Genomic DNA, 16668 nt, shown 5'->3' with positions numbered 1-16668 from the left:
AGATTCTTAGACCCCCTCTTGAAGTTCACTCACATATCTCCTAAAGGTCCATGAACTCCAGGTTAAGAACCCTTGCTGTATCGAAAGAGGCACCTACTGAGTGTCAGATGCTTTTCAGACATTGTCTCCTCTAATCCGCAAAAAACTCCTATGAGTTAGGGATTATTATTGTCTCCATTTTGTGGATGAGGAAGCTGATTTTCAAAGAGTGGAAGTTTGCTTGCCCTATATTATATGGCTACTGTGTAACAGAGCTGAGACTAGGATTTTTTCTTGTCTCTGTCTCTCACTCTCTCTTTTTAAAGTAGTGTATCATCTCATTGCTGTTCTTTTTTTTCCTGCCTTTTTCAATTGCAGTATATTCGATGTACAATATTATATCAGTTACAGGTGTACAACATAGTGATTGACAATTTTTAAAGTTTACACTCCATTTATAATTATTATAAAATATTGGCTATATTCCCCGTGTTGTACAATATATCCTTGTAGCTCATTTTATACATAATAGTTTGTACCTTAGTCCCCTACCCCTATATTGCCCCTCCCCCCTTCCCTCTCCCCACTGGTAACCCCTAGTTTGTTCTCTGTATCTGTGAATCTATTTCGTTTTTGTTATATTCACTACTTTGTTGTATTTTTTATCTTTTTTTTTTTTTTTGGCCGCGCGGCTCGCACGATCTTAGTTCCCCAGTTCCCCCACCAGGGATGGAACCCGTGCCTCCTGCAGTGGAAGGGCGGAGCTCTAACCACTGGACCACCAGGGAATTCCCTGTTGTATTTTTTTAGATTTCACATATAAGTGATATCATACTTTTCTTGACTCTTGATATTCTTTCTATGATGGTATTGCCTTTTAGAGAAAATATAGAGTGCTGTAATAAAAGTAACAAATAACAATAAATAAAAAATAATAAAACTAGCACATAACAAATAAAAGTAACAATAACACAATGCTATTGAATCACAATGGAAAGACAAATTAATTCTGATTGGGGAGAGGAAGACATATTGGAGGAGGTAACATTTGCGCTAACCCTGAGGAATTTAAACCCACGGAAAATTAGGGTGGGTTAGAACATAAGCATAGTGCCTGGCACATATTAAAGGCTCAGTAAATGTTTACTAAATAAACTATTTATGTAAATAGTGTCTCCAATCAGCTCTGCATTTGGGGGAAGATACATCTGGCAACAGAATGAAGAGTGGTTTAGAGAGCAGGGGGCCTTTAGAAAGGGAGGCCAGTTAGTGGGTTCTAGTACTAATCGTGACTAGAGGGAATGAAAGGCTGATTTAGCACCATGGCCGTGGTCATGGAAAGGAGGACACGACTGGGAGAAACACAACAGAAGTAGAGCTGATAGGATTCTCAGGGTGAGAGAGACGGAGGAATCGAAGATGACTTTGAGGTTTGAAGTCTGGGTGACTGAGAGAGTGATGATACCATTAACTGAGATACGGAACACAGGAAGAGAAGCAGATTCAGGGGAAGATGAGGAGTTTGAAGCCAGTATTGTTGTTCCTTCATTTCCAGAATCTACTTCTAAGTCAGACCTCCTCACCAGTCACAATGGGGACCCAGCTCTCGCAACAGCTAAGGGTGGCTATTCTGGTTTGGATAAGGTCAGGGGAAAGATAGCTATAGATGTGCCCACGGGAGCCAAGACTGCAATTTCCATCCAGCCAAGACAGTAGAGCTTTGATAGCGGTTTCAGGGTGACTGAGCCAAGGAAGGAGCATAGCATAGGATGGAGGGAGGTTCAGACACTCCACTATATGGGATAAAATAATTTAGATGAGAAGGTGGCCGGGAATGGTGGTGGTGATGAGCAGATCCTTCCCGGGATCTAGGTAGTCTGAGGCTTCTTGGGTCTGTGACAATTTTGGATACCCAGCTTTAGTCTCTACTTAACACCACATTACAGTGGTGGTGTTACTTCTACAGATTAGATTAACACCTAATCTCCCAGAGGATTTAGCCTGTGTCATAGCACACATTCACCACACCCTCCGTAAAGCCCTGGCTTCTAAGGTTCTTTCCACCGGAAGTTATGACAGAAGGAAATGTGTGGGTGGGGAGGGGTAGTGGGTAAGGGGCCCAGGTTCCTGACACAGTCTACACCCAGGGAACGAAGAGTAAGCGCCATGTTGAAGCCACCATTGCCACTCAGATCCCTCTTATTCCTGCAACTGCCTCTGCTGGGGGTGGGGCTGAACCCAAAGGTCCTCACGCCCAATGGGAATGAAGACATCACAGCTGGTGGGAAACCTGGGACTGGAGGAGGTTGGTGAGAAGGGAAGCTGTGGGAAGGGGTCCTACTGAATTCTGGAACCTGCCACTGGACATTAGGATGCGGGCAGAGTTTTAAGAGTACCATGGGGAGGGCAAGGGGAAGGGTTCCCTGCCTCACGCTGCTTCTTCTGACCATCGTGTCTTCTCTTACCCTCCCCCACTTCATTTTCTCCCCAACCTAGATTTCTTCCTGACCTCTACACCCGCTGGGACCCTCAGTGTTTCCACTCTGCCCCTCCCAAAGGTTCAGTGTTTTGTGTTCAATGTCGAGTACATGAATTGCACCTGGAACAGCAGCTCTGAGCCCCAGCGCACCAACCTGACTCTGCATTATGGGTATGAGAAGGGGAGAGGGAATCGCACGGGGGAGGAAGAGGAGGTGGGCTAGATGTGAGAGACTGCGTGGGGACCAAGAGTATCCCAGGCTCCCCACTGTTTTCTCGTGGGGTGAGTCATAAGTCAGTTCAGAGGAGCTGAGGCTGGGCTGTGGAAATCCGGAGTACCCAAGTTTACCTCACTGTTCTTCTTCCTTGAAATCCTTCTCTAGGTACAAGAACTTTAATGATGATGATAAACTCCAAGAGTGTGGCCACTATCTATTCTCTGAAGGGATCACTTCTGGCTGTTGGTTTGGAAAAAAGGAGATCCATCTCTACCAAACATTTGTTGTCCAGCTCCAGGACCCATGGGAACACAGGAGGCAGCACGAACAGTTGCTAAAACTGCAGGATCTGGGTAATTTGGATAGGAGGGTCAAAGGATATTGTGGGGTATTGAGGAAAGGGGTATATAAACTAGTGTTCTTTCACCATAAGGGTACTTGGGCAGAAAAGAGGCGAGGAATAGAATGGGGAAGGGAGGAGGGCTCAGGCGCACTACCTTCAGGATCCTGACTTGTCTAGGCCAGGGGAATGACCACACACGCACACATATCTCCAGTGATCCCCTGGGCTCCGGAGAATCTGACACTTCGCAACCTGAGTGAATTCCAGCTAGAACTGAGCTGGAGCAACAGACACTTGGACCATTGTTTGGAGCACCTGGTGCAGTACCGGAGTGACCGGGACCACAGCTGGACTGTGAGTGAGTGGGGATAGCAGCTCAGGCTGAGCAAGTGGGGATGAAGGATTCAATTAGCCAATAGGAAGGTCTGATCCCCAGCTCCTGTTCTGTGCCTCCCAGTTCCCCTGCCCACCTTCCACCCTCCTCTGACTCCTTTCCCTCTCATCACCAGTGAGTTTTCCTCAAGGTTTCCCTACCCATGCTCTTCCCAAAGCCAGAAAGGCAAGTAAACAAAGGCAAGCCTTTAAGGAGGCATTAAATTCTAGGCAGTGAAGGGAGCAGTGTGGCTTGAGTAGTCAAGAGAGGAGGGAGAAACTGGGAAGAACCAGAAGATGACCTGGGGTGGGGGTGGGGGGCAGCAGTTTCCATTCTCCCTTCTTTTATAGACACCCATCTTTCCCTCACCCTCTTTCACCTCAAGGAACAAGCCGTGGATCACAGACATAGCTTCTCTCTGCCTAGCGTGGATGCACAGAAATTCTACACGTTCCGTGTTCGAAGCCGCTATAACCCACTCTGTGGAAGCGCTCAGCAATGGAGTGACTGGAGCTGCCCCGTTCACTGGGGCAGCAATACTTCAAAGGGTAAAATGAGCCTAATGCATCACCCCAACCCATGAGCCCAGGAACCTTTCTAGCACCACTGTCTTTTGCCCTACCTCCCTACCCCTAAGCCCCCGAACTTGGTGGCTCATCTCCCCTCACTGTTCAACTCCAACCCCCAGGAAGCAGGATTTTTCTGTGTAGGGTTGGATCAGTGTGTTGTTACAGTAGGGGGGTGGATTGGGAAGGAGGCTGAGGGGGTCCTCAAAGGGGATACAGAATATATAAAATTTCCCCGCAGCATTCCCAGAAAGCCTGCATGGTAAAGATGGCTTTGGAATCAGGCAAATCTAGGGTTTAAACCTGCCTCTGCCACTTCCTACCTCTTTGACCTTGGGCACATCACTCACCTCTTTGATTCTGTTTCCTCATCTGTAAAATGGAGATAATAATTGCTCCCTGCCCCGCTCAGGAGTTATGAGGATTAAGTATACAGATAGCGTCTGGCACAGTGTCTGGCACCAAGTTGGGGCTCTAAATGTTGGCACGTAGTAGGGGCGCTACAAATGTTCAGTCTCTTTTCCTTTCCTCTTTTCCATAGAGAATCCTGAGACTCCTGAGACTCTTTCGTTGTTTGCATGGAAAGCTGTGCTGATCCCCCTTGTCTCCATGGCATCTATCGTGATCCTCATCTGTTTGTACTGCTGGCTGGAACGGTGAGAATTCGGAATCCCAGAAAAATGAGGTGGGGGCTGGGAATAGGGGAAGAGGGTTGTTACCGGGTCTCCAGGAGTAGAGGGCGGGACAGTAAGGAATGAGGGATCACCCAAGTGGGCATGGTGATGGAAGGAAGATGCAGGCGCAGACAACACAGAATCGCTTCATTCCATGTGGGAGAACTGCGAGAAGGGTAATAAAAGAGCGTAACCGATGTGTTCCTGCTCCCTCTTTCTCCCCACTCAGGACGATGCCCCGAATTCCTACCCTCAAGAACCTAGAGGATCTGGTTACTGAATACCACGGGAACTTTTCGGTGAGAACATTGTCATAGGCAGACTGCAGTCTGTCAATGGCCAACTGCCTGCCAGCTAGACAGACAGAGCATGGGGGGCAGAGGGGAGGGGAGGGAGGCCTGCACTAACAGGATGTGGCCGACCAGTTGGGGGATAGGCTAGACGCAGAGAGACACCCAGAAGAACTGATCCTAGATTGGTTGAGGCAGATGGAAACAGTGGTATTGAGGGCCCAGGAGTGTGTGTGTCCCTTCTGTAATCACAGTGGTTGCAGATCTTGGGAGAGTTCCCCTGGCACAGAGCCTGGGTCTTCTACTTCCTGCTCCTAATTGAGCCCTGACCTGGAGATATCTGTCTTTAGGCCTGGAGTGGTGTGTCTAAGGGACTGGCAGAAAGTCTGCAGCCAGACTACAGTGAACGGCTTTGCCACGTCAGTGAGATCCCCCCAAAAGGAGGGGAAGGGCCTGGGGGCTCCCCCTGCAGCCAGCATAGCCCCTACTGGGCTCCTCCATGTTACACCCTGAAACCTGAGCCCTGACACCCTGACAGAACCCCAGGGCCCTGTAGCCCTAAATTTTACTAACTTGCCCTTGTCCAACCAACCTGGGTCCAGGGCTCACCTCGCCCCCCTGTGGCAGATTTTGAATTTTGTGCCCCCTATAACTGCCTTCTCATTTAATATCTCCTACTTGAGAATTGCCCCTTTGCCCTGTCCATGTTTCTCATCTCCCCCAGCCCAGCCCTTCCTCCTCACAGCATTGCTTCTGCTGTCCCTCCCTCCCTCCCCCTTTCCATCTACCCTTCAACTGTTCCAGAAACGAATGAGAAATAAAAGTTCTGTTGATAATCATCAAGGAAGTCTGCTGTTGGGGGGGGGGAAGCAATGGAAACGTGGGGTGCAATGCGGGTGGGAGGCTTGGTGCCGAGGGGAGGAAAGAGGCGCGGTGGACTCATGCCGCGGAGGCAGCGGCACTACAGACTCACTCGAAAAGAGTGCTGTTCCAGAAACGGACTTTTCTCTAGGTGTCCTACACTCCTTCTAAGGGCCAGTTTAGAGTTAGATTTACCATGCTGCCCCCATTTTCTGTTGTTGTTGTTGTTGCCCCCATTTTAACAAATCTTTTATAGACCCCACCCAGGTTCTTCTTTCCTTAGCCTTACCTCACCTTCTGTCACACATACCACTTCTGACCTCATAATCCCTCAGCTGCAGCCTCAGGCCCTACCCCTAGGGATGCTGCTTATCCACAACTGCCCATAGCTCTCTCCTGTTTGCACAGTCTGGACCTCCTCAGCCAATTTAATCCATCTTCCTCTCCAGTCCCCCGACCTTATGGGCCCACTTGGCCCCCCAAGGCCTCTAGAACACCCTCCTTCTGCCATGACTTATTAAGACTCTCTGAAGAATGAGAAGATCTTCAGAGCATGTTCATCTATGTCGAACATGGAGGTGAGGGGTATCACATAGCTGATGTCTATGTGTAGGGTTGGGGATGTTGGAGGGCAGTGGAGATCACAGAGGTGGTATAACTGCGGAAGGACCACATACCCCGTGCCATCTCTTCTCAGATAATCAGCAGTTTCTGGCCAATACTAATTGTTCTGTCCTCCTGTTGCTGCAATATGTCCGTCATGAAGTGGGGGTGCCTAAAACAGGTGAGGAGTGTGGGGAGGAGACTCATGGCCAAGGATCAGAAGTAGCAGGGTCATCTCTAGCCGTCAAGTCCTCCTCCTGCCAAGAAGAGAGCTTCTTGAATCCAGACAGCTTCCTCCAACACGTTCTGAATAGGATCACTGGCCTCTTTTGCTCCCTCTCTCCCTCCTTAGCTGCCCCAATTACCCTGTGGTCTCCCTCCAGACATCATCGATTTGTGTGATGCAATGGGGACAATGCAGATGTTTTTCCTGAAGAAGACCCTTGGAGTCTATGCCAACAAATTCCTTACAGCTCGAGACACCTACTACGTTTGCAGGGTGGAGTATGGGTTAGCAGGTAGCGGCTTGGGAGCATTCCCCAGAGATAGAGCAAGGCCCCAAAGATGGACTGTGGACCTGGCCCTTCAAATAGGGCCCCTAAACCAGATCCAAATTGACCGTCTCTAGTCAGCCTAAGGAAAGGCACTGCCTCTATGACATTGGTTAGGTTAGCACATTCTATGCACCGCTCCCCCCCTCCCCTGACCTGACCTAGGGATGGACCAGAGGGGAGAAAATAAGTTACACCAGCTCAAGGTAGTGTTGAGTGTTAGGGTCCTGAAATCTTGGGCTTTGGAAGGGTGGAGGCTGGGTGAAGGGGGCTGGGGATCATGCACTGCCGTGTTCACAGGAACTGTACTTCAGAATGTCTACAGAGCTTTTGTGCCCCTCCTGAAGAACCCAGATCCCAAGCTAATTGGTAAGGAGCATGGTGGAGGAAGAAGGCACATGGAGGGTACTGTATAATGGTGGGTGATGGAGAATATAGGGTGGGGCTTGTGTAGTCCATCAGGCAGGATCACAAGATCCTAGGGAAAGGGGAATAGAGTCTAGGGCCACTTCAGAAGGGATGTTTAGCTCAAACCAGGTGCAGTGTGCCTGTGTCACTCATCCCTCCTCGCTGTTTCTCAGCCATCTCCTCAGTACATCTCCCTATCCCCACCACATCATTCCCATCTTTCCCTTCACCTTTCGCTCTTGGAGTCTTGGTGTCCCGATTGCCACTGAAAAGAGCAAAGCTTGGGCACCTTCAGGTCACTCCTCAGCCTAGCTTTAGGCCCGGTTACTCCAAGTGATCATTTGAATGATGGGAGGGACAGGATGGGAAGGGAAGTTCTCCAGTCCTCGGAGGTGGGGGTGCCTTTTCCTGGTTCCTAGATGCCTTGCATACACAATGTGACCTCCTGCGGAGGGGTCAAATAAAAATGCTTAGAAGACAAGAAGCCAAGAAACGTGCTCGAACTGAATCGGCAATGAAATCGGCAATGAAATCGGCAATGAAATCGGCAATGAAATCGTCAGGGAAATCGTCAGGGAAATCGTCAGGGAAATCAGTGAAACTCCCAGTAAGCCTTCCCAAACATGGTCTGTCTCAGCAACCTCCTTTCCCCCGCCAGTCTACCGAAGGCTTCTCCACCCTGGCCCTCTGGGATGAATTTCCTTTCCAAATCCAACATCCATGCCCAAGACCTGCCTCTCACCTCTTTTGTCCTGCCTTCGGTCCTAGTTTGTAGAAAGCTTCCCTGCAGGGGCCTCTTTCTCTACTTACTGACCCTATCCTTTTCCAGTCCAAATCATCAGGACGCTCAGATGGAGGAGGGACCACTCGCAGTGGTCCACCCGTTAAGACCAAAGCGAACTTAACTCGTAGTAGGGATAAAGGTCGCCAGCAAAATAAAGTGACCAACTGAGAGCAGCAATACTAGGTATGAAATTACTGGCATTTAATGTGAGGTTCCTTTTTTCAAGAAAGACTTCTTCTCCCAATATCTGCACCAAGGCTTAAGTCTGCGCCAGGCATTGTGGAGGCTCTCAGGGTGGGTAGGAGCAGCGAGGGCAAGCACATGGGTGGGGGTGAGGAAAGACAGCGAAGTCTAGCACAATGAGCCTTTGAGGGACAGAGTGGGGGGTGGGGTCTTCTCCAACCAGACTACCTCCCCCTGGGAGACCTATCACAGCCCGCCTACTCCTGCTGGGGTTAGGTGACGGATGGGCATCCCCCCCCACCCCCCCGCCACACTCCACCAAGTCCCCGTCTGAAATTCCCCCACCTCCCATCAGTCTGCCTCTGGGCAGTCCCTACCTCCCCCTCCGCTATCCGCGGGGAACAGCGAGGCAGCAGAAACCAGAGCTGGTTATAGGCATTTATTGAATTTATTCATTTATTGATTTGACACACTTCCCCACTCCAATCTAGCACATGATACAATCTGGGTAGGCCAGGCGCTGACACAGGAAATGATGGGAACCCACAGCAGGGGCGGGGGAGGGGACAATGCAAAGGGGACTGGGGGAGGGGCTGCTTTGGGGGCTAGGGTGGAGAAGGAGCCCCAGATGGCCTTTCCTAGCAGGTGCTAGTAAACCTGATCCACATTCCCCTCCATCTCTGCTCATTTCCCAGACCCTCAGCCAAGCTCCCCAGCTCCCCTTTCCCTGTTCCGCCCTTCCCCCTGCCTGCTACTGCACACACTTCCACATAACCCCTGCAGTCAGGCAAGGGGAAGAAGGGCAGGGACAGCTGTCTGGGGCCTTGAACAGGGAGGTCTCTGTGCCTAACTTTACCACCCTAAATCCTTCCCTCCTTCTCTTCTCCCCCCTCCCACCCCCTTCCCAGGCCACAAACTCATTCCTGGCCCTCAACACACTCTCCCACCATAGCACGAACCCACAGGGGCTCACACGAGAGTGTGACTGTACCCCAACACCACACTCCCAGGCACAAGGTGACAGAGTGAGGGGACCTGAGTTAGGGAAACTCCAAGCTAGTTCCGTGTAGGCCATGTTTTACACCTGGTCCTCACGGGAGCTCTTCCCCTTGCCCCCTGCTCTCTGCTGACCTGGGGTTGTCTCCCGTATTTCCCCCATGTTTCCCGGAGTAATGTCTGTAGTGTTTGCATCAGGTCACTATGACAAAGCCTTCAGAAAGAAGAAAGCATTCTCCCCATCACTAGCACCTTGCCACTGTTAAAAATCTCTATATTTGTGTTTATATTTCTTTAAAAGTTTATAAAAAGCCTTTCTGTTATCTGTAGCCGTCCAAGGGTGATTTGGCCTGGTGAGCCACTCCAGGCTTCAGACCTCGGCCCTTCCAGCTCCCCATTACCACCCCCCCAGTCCCACACCACTGGCCCAAGGGGCCACTGCATAAAAATCCCAGGCTCAACCCAGCCTGGACCAGCTCAGATAAGACTCTACAAAAAATCCTGCTCCCAAAGGCAGGGGTAAGGCCACTGGTGACTTCACATTTCCAACAGTACTGCCCGCCCCTGCTACAAAACCTATGGGGTGGGAATGGGAGGGGCCCAAGGATGGCTCCTGAGAGGGGGGCCTTACCCCCTAATTGGCACAGTGAGAATAAACCCTCTCCCTTTCCCCCTCCCCTTTCCCTCCCCACCCCCAGCTTTATAATTTCCTCAACACCCAGGTGAGCAGACCCTACCCTAGCTCTAAAGCAGGGTCCCAAATTCCCAGGGAGGGGTCAAGGGTAAAGAGTGGATATGGGCACGCCTGGCTCCGTCTCTGAAGCAGGGAATAAAGCTGCCAGCCAATGGCTCAGGGATCTGTGGGAAGAGAAAACGGAGGACAACGTAAGAGGCTCATCTGGGGCATGACAACTTTCCACCATCAAGATCCACACCAAGGAAAACAGAGACGGCCCCTTCCCCACCTCTCCCATGCTACCTTGTAGGGGTGAGCACTGCTGAGGGGCCTGGAGGTCCCATCTGGAAACTATGCCACTCTAACATGACATCGCCCTTCCAGTTCCCCGGGACCTCCAGCTACCCCTTGTTCTAGCTCTCCTTTGCTCAATCACAGGACTAGCTGGACACCTAGGAGGAGGTATAGGTTGTGAGATGCTACCGTGATTCGGCGGTGCCGTACCTGGCTCAAAGTTGAAGTCCAGTCCTTCGCCCCCATCCATGAGGTCACTGATGATGTTATCCATGTCACACTCCAGATTCTCCATGTACATATCAAGATCGAGATCCTGAGGCATTCGGTCTTGGCTTGGAGCTTCAGTAGGAGGTGTGAGCACAGGAGCCCCCAGGGGCTTGGGGACGGGAGCACCCGCCATGACTGGAGGCGGTGCTGGTGCTATCATCGGAAGGGTGGGAACCAGACCACTGGGGCCTGGAGCCTCTAGGGGCTTAGGACACAGGCCACCCCCTGTGCCTAGCTTACTGGAGGAAGGTATCCCCCCCAGCAACAGAAGTGTCGGAGCCTGGGACAGAATGGGATCTACCTGGGTCATGAGGACATCAGCAGGAGGTGGTGGCGTATCAGAGGTGAGCAGGGCCTCCAGGGACTGGGAGCTTGAGAAGCACCCTTCTCCTGCTGACAGGGGCCCCTCTGCTGGGCTGAAGAGGGAGGTGCTGTAGGTGTGTAAAGGGCCTGAAACCCCAGGATGCTGCAAAGAGAAGCCAGAGAGGCTGCTCCGAGACAGCAGGGAATGGGGAGATGTGAGATTGAGCCCATCTAACAGCTCCAGATCTTCTTTTAGGGTGGGAGGGACACCCCCAGCATAGCTGCTGGCCGAGGCTGGCATTTCCTCTTCCGCCAGCACCTCAGGCTCTGGCCTCCTGGGGGAGGGCCGGGTGCTGACAGTGCTAGCATTGGAACTGCTTCGTGGACGGAAGGTGCTCCACACATCAGCTTCCTCGCGGTTTCGAGAGCAAGGGCTGCCTGACCACTTGGCAAAGTGGCCAACAGGGCTCCTCGGAGTGGCACCTTCGGGCGGAGCTGGCAGCACAGCAGGTTTCTTCTTGGGGGCCTTGCTGCGGCCCCGGAGCAGCTTGCTGCTGCTATCCATGGAGGCTGCCCGGCGGCGGGGCGCCTTGCCACTCTTGCCTCCCTCTGGATTCAGCATCCACCAAGAGCTCTTGCCGGTAGCCTCGTTGTGAACCTTGATGAACTTGCTGTGCAGGGACAGGTTGTGGCGGATCGAGTTCTGGAGGGGGCAGAGGCAACAGGAAAGGAAGGTCAGCGGCCGGCAGTGCAGTCTAAAAGGACGCTGGGATGCAGCGGGGGCATTCCTGGAGACGCAAAGCTATTCAAATCCAGGGGGAAAAGAGGCAAAGGTAGGGGTGGGGGGTGGTGGCAGGGGATGAGACCACACACAGTTCCCACCCGAGCAATGAGCTAGTCAGAGGGCACCGTGCCCCCCTCCCCGCACCCCCCCCCAAGAGCTCACAGCACTCTACCCCTCCCAAGTCTCTGGTGGCTGTCTGGGGCTTGTGGGCGTTGAGAAGACGCACTCCTGGTTCAGCAAGAACTAGGCTCAAGTGGGAAAGAGCGTTCCACAGCTCCACCCCTTTCCTTGAGTGCAGGCTTGGGTGGAATTTACAGGACAGTGGCGCAACAGCAGCCCAGGACAGACCCACCCTGTCCTGAGCCGGTCCTCGGAACTGGCTGAGGGGCTGGAACCTCAGCAAGGCTGGTGCTCCACTCTGTACAGGGCATTTGGGCCCCGACTCTCTATAGGATCGGCAGATTCCTTTTTTCTGATTTCTCCCAATTCCTGGACACACACCCTCAAGTACATTCAGGCCAGGCTTCTCTCTGTGCCTCAAATACACCAGGCCCATCCCTCCCCTCCCTCCCTCCTTGTCCGGGGAAGGATCTCCCCCCTCTCTAAATTCTACTAGCTCGTCAAGATAAAGCTGAAGTCCTCTCTCTTTTCTAAAGTGGTTGCTTGACTTCTGCAGCCAAATTTCTTGTACAGCATTTTTCATCTGTTCCACACAAATTTCCCCAATCTATATTATGCTGTTTATGGTTTCAAGTAATTCGTCTTATCAAGTGTAAACGCCAGGACACGTTGTCCAGGTGGGCAGCCCCCAGCAGTGCCCCCCTCAGAGTGCCAATCTCCCAGTACATAATCAATATTTGTTGCCTGATTGGTGGGTGGCCCTCTGGTGACGGATGGTGAATCTCCCCTTGAGGCTCCGTCAGCTCTTGAGTGCCTTGAGTATTAGAAGCTGTGTTCTTCCTTCCTCCCTCGCTGCTGATTTTCTGCTAGAGATAAGTTTTTTTCTCCAGGGGCCCAGGGAGCTGAGATTGGCAGCTTCTTGAGCCCCCAGAGCAGCTTATTTCTACTGGCTGCTCCAGGCTAGTTACACCATCCTTTTGTGTCCGCCCCACCCCACCCTCCAGGAACCTCCCTTCTCTTTCCTACCTCCTTTTCCCCACTTCTCCTCAGGAATTTGTGCATAGGATCTCCAACCTTAGAGGCATTTGACCTCCCACATGAAGGTCTTTAGTGTTTAGAAACTTGGGAGGAGCCCAGAAGGGCTTAGAGCAACTAGCAGGTTGAGGCTATGGACAGTCAGAAATCACTTCATGTGTTTCAGACTGATGCTCTAGATAAGGAGACCCTCTGCCTGGGGAAAGATGTTTAAGCAGCCTCTTGCTCCAGGGCTCTTTAGAAGTCATTGTCTGTAGTAATGGCATTCCAACTCCTCTGGCTGCTTTAATGTTTTTGGTTCCTTCAAGGAATCACACTTGTCCATCCAGCCTGGGCTCTTAGTAACTGAAAACCACGGTGACTTTTGGCACTGTGATTTCCCCCCCCCCCCCCCGCACCCCCTGCCTTCCCATCCTCTAACTCTGGGTCTACTGAGAAGGCTCATTCCTTTCCCTACTACTCAGTACCCACGAGTGCCATTTGTTCATCCTCTCTTCTTTAGGCCTTGGAACTAGTACATTGTACAGCCTCCTACCTGGAGAGGTCGGCTCCCTAGAAGCCTACCGTTCTAACCTGTTGGAAGGGGGGTGACTGCTAATTGCTCCCCAGCCACCTAAATTAAGCCTTCTTGTTCTAGGTGAGTGCCGCCCCCTGGTGGAGTGGTAGTAACCTTGGCACATCACCAGGGAAGCCAGCTCAGTCTTGAGGTCTCCCCCTTGGAGTGGGGTGGGGGTGGGGAGTGGGAGGTGAGGGCCTTGGAGGCCCCAGATTTGGCCTGATTTGACTTTGCCATCATTCCATGGCAGCATGGATTAGCAGAAAGAGCATATGATTTATAGTTAGACCTGAGTTCAAGTCCTCATTCTATCGATTTTGGCGAGTTTCCTAACCTTTCTGTACCTTAGTTTCCTAATATGTAAAATGTGGAATCTCAGAATTGCTGTGAAGATAAATGAAATTAAAATTTTTAATTACTTTGTAAACTAAAAAACCCCGTACAAGTGTAAATTCTAAGGAGGGACTACACTACCACAGCATAACTAACAACTCATGGTTATTTCTTCTACCCTGGAAAATGAACCTAAGAGAAAAGAAAAACAGCTGTGTAGGCTGGGTCCAAGGAGGGGAGCTCTGTATGAGCTGAGACTGTGGTGTGGCAGTCTACCCAGAAATAGTGCCAAGGGTCTCAGTCAGCTGTCCTGCTTTCTGTTCTGCCCAACCCCTAGGGATACTGCGGATCCGATCCCTTGATCTCTTATACCTAGGACAAGACCCTCCTCTGCTCACTCAACCCTCTGCATTTCCTTGCATGCTGATCTCACCACCTATGGGGGCACAAGGCGTCAATAGGAGTTAAAGCTCCCAAATCTTGTGATTAGAGTCCCATATTTCTCAGGACAAGCTTTCAGAGCATCTAGCGAGATCTTTCCTCGCAGTTTCCTCGTGGAAGGCCAAGGGAGCTCCCAACCTTGTGCTCTGAAGTCAGAGCCCTATCTATTTTTTCCGTAAATATTCCTCAACAGTAAATGAAAACTTCCCCCCACAACTTGGATAGCCCCTTACTAAGGAGAGTTTCTTGGCATTATATAGGGTAAACCGAGACAGCCCACCCTTTTTTCTTAGTGCATAAGATCTGCTACCTTACCACATGGATATCACTCTTTTTACCTTTCGCCACTTCACTCCATCTTCTTGGGTAGCAGAGTCCTAGAACAGTACTTCTACCCTGAGGTATTGGGAGGCAAGCAGGGAATCCAAGTGATCCCACAGGAATGGGAGAAAAGGTGTTGGGGTGGGAGGTGGGGGAGGAGGGAAGGCTAGGTTCCTGTGGGGAATCCACACAGTTCCTGCTGTACATAGGATAAAGACTTCTCTGTGGGGATAAGTGTTTGGGGCAGGCCAAGCCAAAGTGCTGGGAGTGTTGAGCAGTGAGCAGAGAATTCAATTTTCTCCAGGGCAAGGACAGTGTCTTATTCATCTGTGATCCTCCAGCATCAAGCACCCAGCGGCATATACTATGTCTTAAGTAAATGTTTGTCTAAATGACGACGGAAGGTGGACCTCTGGGCTAGGGGTGTAAAAGGGGCCCCAGAGTAGAGGTAAGGAGACTGGGGGGACCAGGAGCAGACGGGTATTGGGACGGAGGTAAGGGGGTCATAGTTACCTTCCATCCTGCTGAGCTGTTGCTGTCACCCTTGTCCTTGAAGTAGGGCACTGTGCGGACCATCCACTCATAGATCTGGGCGAGTGTCAGTCGCTTCTCGGGGGCGCTTTCAATGGCCTGGCTGATGAGTTCTGCATATGACTGATTTCCCCAGGCATTCCGGCGGGAGCCTCCCTTCCGAGGACCTGTTACGGCCCCCAGGATCCCAGGCTGGGGGCCCCCTGCCGGGTCAGGGAGCCGGGAGGGCAACAGGGTCGGCTGGGAGCGCCCCTCCGAGCGCCCCTCCGTGTGTACCTTCTCTCCCAGACCTGACTCCACCTCGGCCGGCTCGGACGGCTCGGGAGCGAGCTCTGGTCGGGGAAGGGGCCAGGTGCAGGAGCGGGGACGGCTCTGGGGTTCGAAGTCGGGATCGAGGTCTACGAGCGCGGCAGCCTCTCTGGCTGAATTCTCATTCACTGGATCCATACGTGGAGTTGGACCTCCGCCGCTCAGCGTTCAGAGGAGCCTGCCACAGTCCCTCGCGATGCCTCCCCCCAGGGGGGAAGCACCGAGGGCCAGGAGGCACATTCCTGCCAGTCCTCAGAAAGTCTCGAACTTCCCCCTCGCCCCTGGACGCTAGCCCCTAAGCTGTCCCTTGCACACAGTTAGTTCTCTGATCCTCTCCTCCACTACAGCCTGCAGCCTCGGAGCTCTTTCCGAGACACCACCTGTAACCTTCGCCTAGCGAAGGCACTTTTTCCCCAACCTCTCACTCAGCTTCCTGCTCTTTTAAACCTGAGGCACCGTATCCCCTCACAAATCGCGCTCCCATCACCGAACGTCTCTTTAGCCGCAGTTCCCTCCCCCTTTTAAGTTGCTGCCCCCCGGACACTCCTCCCGAATTTCCTCCACCCGGATCACTGCCCTCCCCCACGCCCCGCTCCCCCGCGTCACTCGCCCCTCCCCTGACTCCCCCTCCCCCCGCCTCTTCCCTCCCCCCAACTCTTACTCGGGTCCACGTCCCCGCGGCCCCAGCCTCTCGAATTCCCGCACCAATCCCCCTATCAAACCCCCCCACCCCCCGCCCCCCGGGTTTCCCTTTTGTTTTGCTCCAAGCTGCGGCCCCCGCCTGACGTCTCTGTTTACCACTCGCCGGGGCAGCCATCTGCGCACGCGCATGGAGAGCGGGTTGGGAAACAGAGTTCTCTAGTCGTGCCAGCCTGGTCGGGCTTGGGGACTACATCTCCCGTCCTACTTCGCGGCCAGGAGCCCGATCTGGGTGGCAGGAGAGCGGCGTGGCAGGATATAGAGAGGGGGAACATTAATTATTAGAGGTCGTCGCGGACTTTTTCTTTTCTTTAAAAATCATTTTCTTCCTTTTCTCCCCTTCCCCCCTCCTCCCTTGTGATTCGGGATCGCCTAGATGAGCGTGTCGAGAGATGTTAGACCGTTCCGTCTTTCCATCGGAAGAGGGCAAAAGGAAAAAATGCGGTCTCTGCAAGAAGCAGAAAACCGAGAAGCACGAAGCAAAGAACTGACTAAAGAATAGGCTTGTTTTCGTGTTGAGGAGATGGGCGGAGGGCTTGGGGAACATAAACAAATGGTTAGCTGATGATGGTGTCTCCCCCACCGCTCTCGACTCCCCATACGCAGTTCCCATTGATAGTGCGGTTGCTAACCAGTTTTCTCCACTGGCTCTTCTGGCCTCTCCTCAAATATTGATATTCTCCAGGTTC

At 52.2% G+C, this 16668-nt stretch overlaps 3 protein-coding genes across 3 annotated transcripts; 2 read left to right on the top strand and 1 right to left on the bottom strand.

The window, feature by feature from the left end:
* Window positions 1-2112: 2112 nt before the first annotated feature.
* On the top strand, window positions 2113-5681 carry IL2RG (interleukin 2 receptor subunit gamma). The gene is made up of 8 exons (XM_082681618.1): window positions 2113-2284; window positions 2476-2629; window positions 2841-3028; window positions 3233-3372; window positions 3777-3939; window positions 4499-4613; window positions 4861-4930; window positions 5272-5681. The coding sequence occupies exons 1-8, from the start codon at window positions 2146-2148 to the stop codon at window positions 5446-5448; spliced, it is 1146 nt and encodes a 381-aa protein (XP_082537744.1). The 5' UTR covers window positions 2113-2145; the 3' UTR covers window positions 5449-5681.
* Window positions 5682-6335: 654 nt separating this feature from the next.
* On the top strand, window positions 6336-8157 carry LOC309840076 (uncharacterized protein CXorf65 homolog; the record flags this gene model as incomplete). Its single annotated transcript, XM_082682069.1, has 6 exons — window positions 6336-6360; window positions 6480-6566; window positions 6769-6903; window positions 7237-7305; window positions 7764-7855; window positions 8113-8157. 6 exons carry the CDS (start codon window positions 6336-6338, stop codon window positions 8155-8157), a joined length of 453 nt encoding a protein of 150 aa, XP_082538195.1.
* Window positions 8158-8745: 588 nt separating this feature from the next.
* Window positions 8746-15896, bottom strand: FOXO4 (forkhead box O4). Its single transcript, XM_082680740.1, has 3 exons — window positions 14954-15896; window positions 10488-11553; window positions 8746-10165 (listed from the first exon to the last, which is right to left on the bottom strand). The coding sequence occupies exons 1-3, from the start codon at window positions 15416-15418 to the stop codon at window positions 10158-10160; spliced, it is 1539 nt and encodes a 512-aa protein (XP_082536866.1). The 5' UTR covers window positions 15419-15896; the 3' UTR covers window positions 8746-10157.
* Window positions 15897-16668: the final 772 nt, after the last annotated feature.

This window comes from Grampus griseus (assembly GCF_964374135.1).
Source record: "Grampus griseus genome assembly, chromosome: X".
In the NCBI taxonomy this organism is placed as follows: Eukaryota; Metazoa; Chordata; class Mammalia; order Artiodactyla; family Delphinidae; genus Grampus; species Grampus griseus.
Note: the sequence above shows the minus strand (reverse complement) of the source record. Positions and strands in the feature narration are given on the sequence as shown.

Bases quoted from the DNA above. Each gene is read 5' to 3' on its own strand.
- IL2RG (XM_082681618.1), top strand. From the start codon at position 2,146: ATGTTGAAGCCACCATTGCCACTCAGATCCCTCTTATTCCTGCAACTG. The intron at 2,630-2,840 runs GTATGAGAAGGG...ATCCTTCTCTAG, and splicing joins AACCTGACTCTGCATTATGG to GTACAAGAACTTTAATGATG. The intron at 4,931-5,271 runs GTGAGAACATTG...ATCTGTCTTTAG, and splicing joins AATACCACGGGAACTTTTCG to GCCTGGAGTGGTGTGTCTAA.
- FOXO4 (XM_082680740.1), bottom strand. From the start codon at position 15,418: ATGGATCCAGTGAATGAGAATTCAGCCAGAGAGGCTGCCGCGCTCGTA. The intron at 11,554-14,953 runs GTAACTATGACC...TGCCCCCTCCAG, and splicing joins ACAGCTCAGCAGGATGGAAG to AACTCGATCCGCCACAACCT.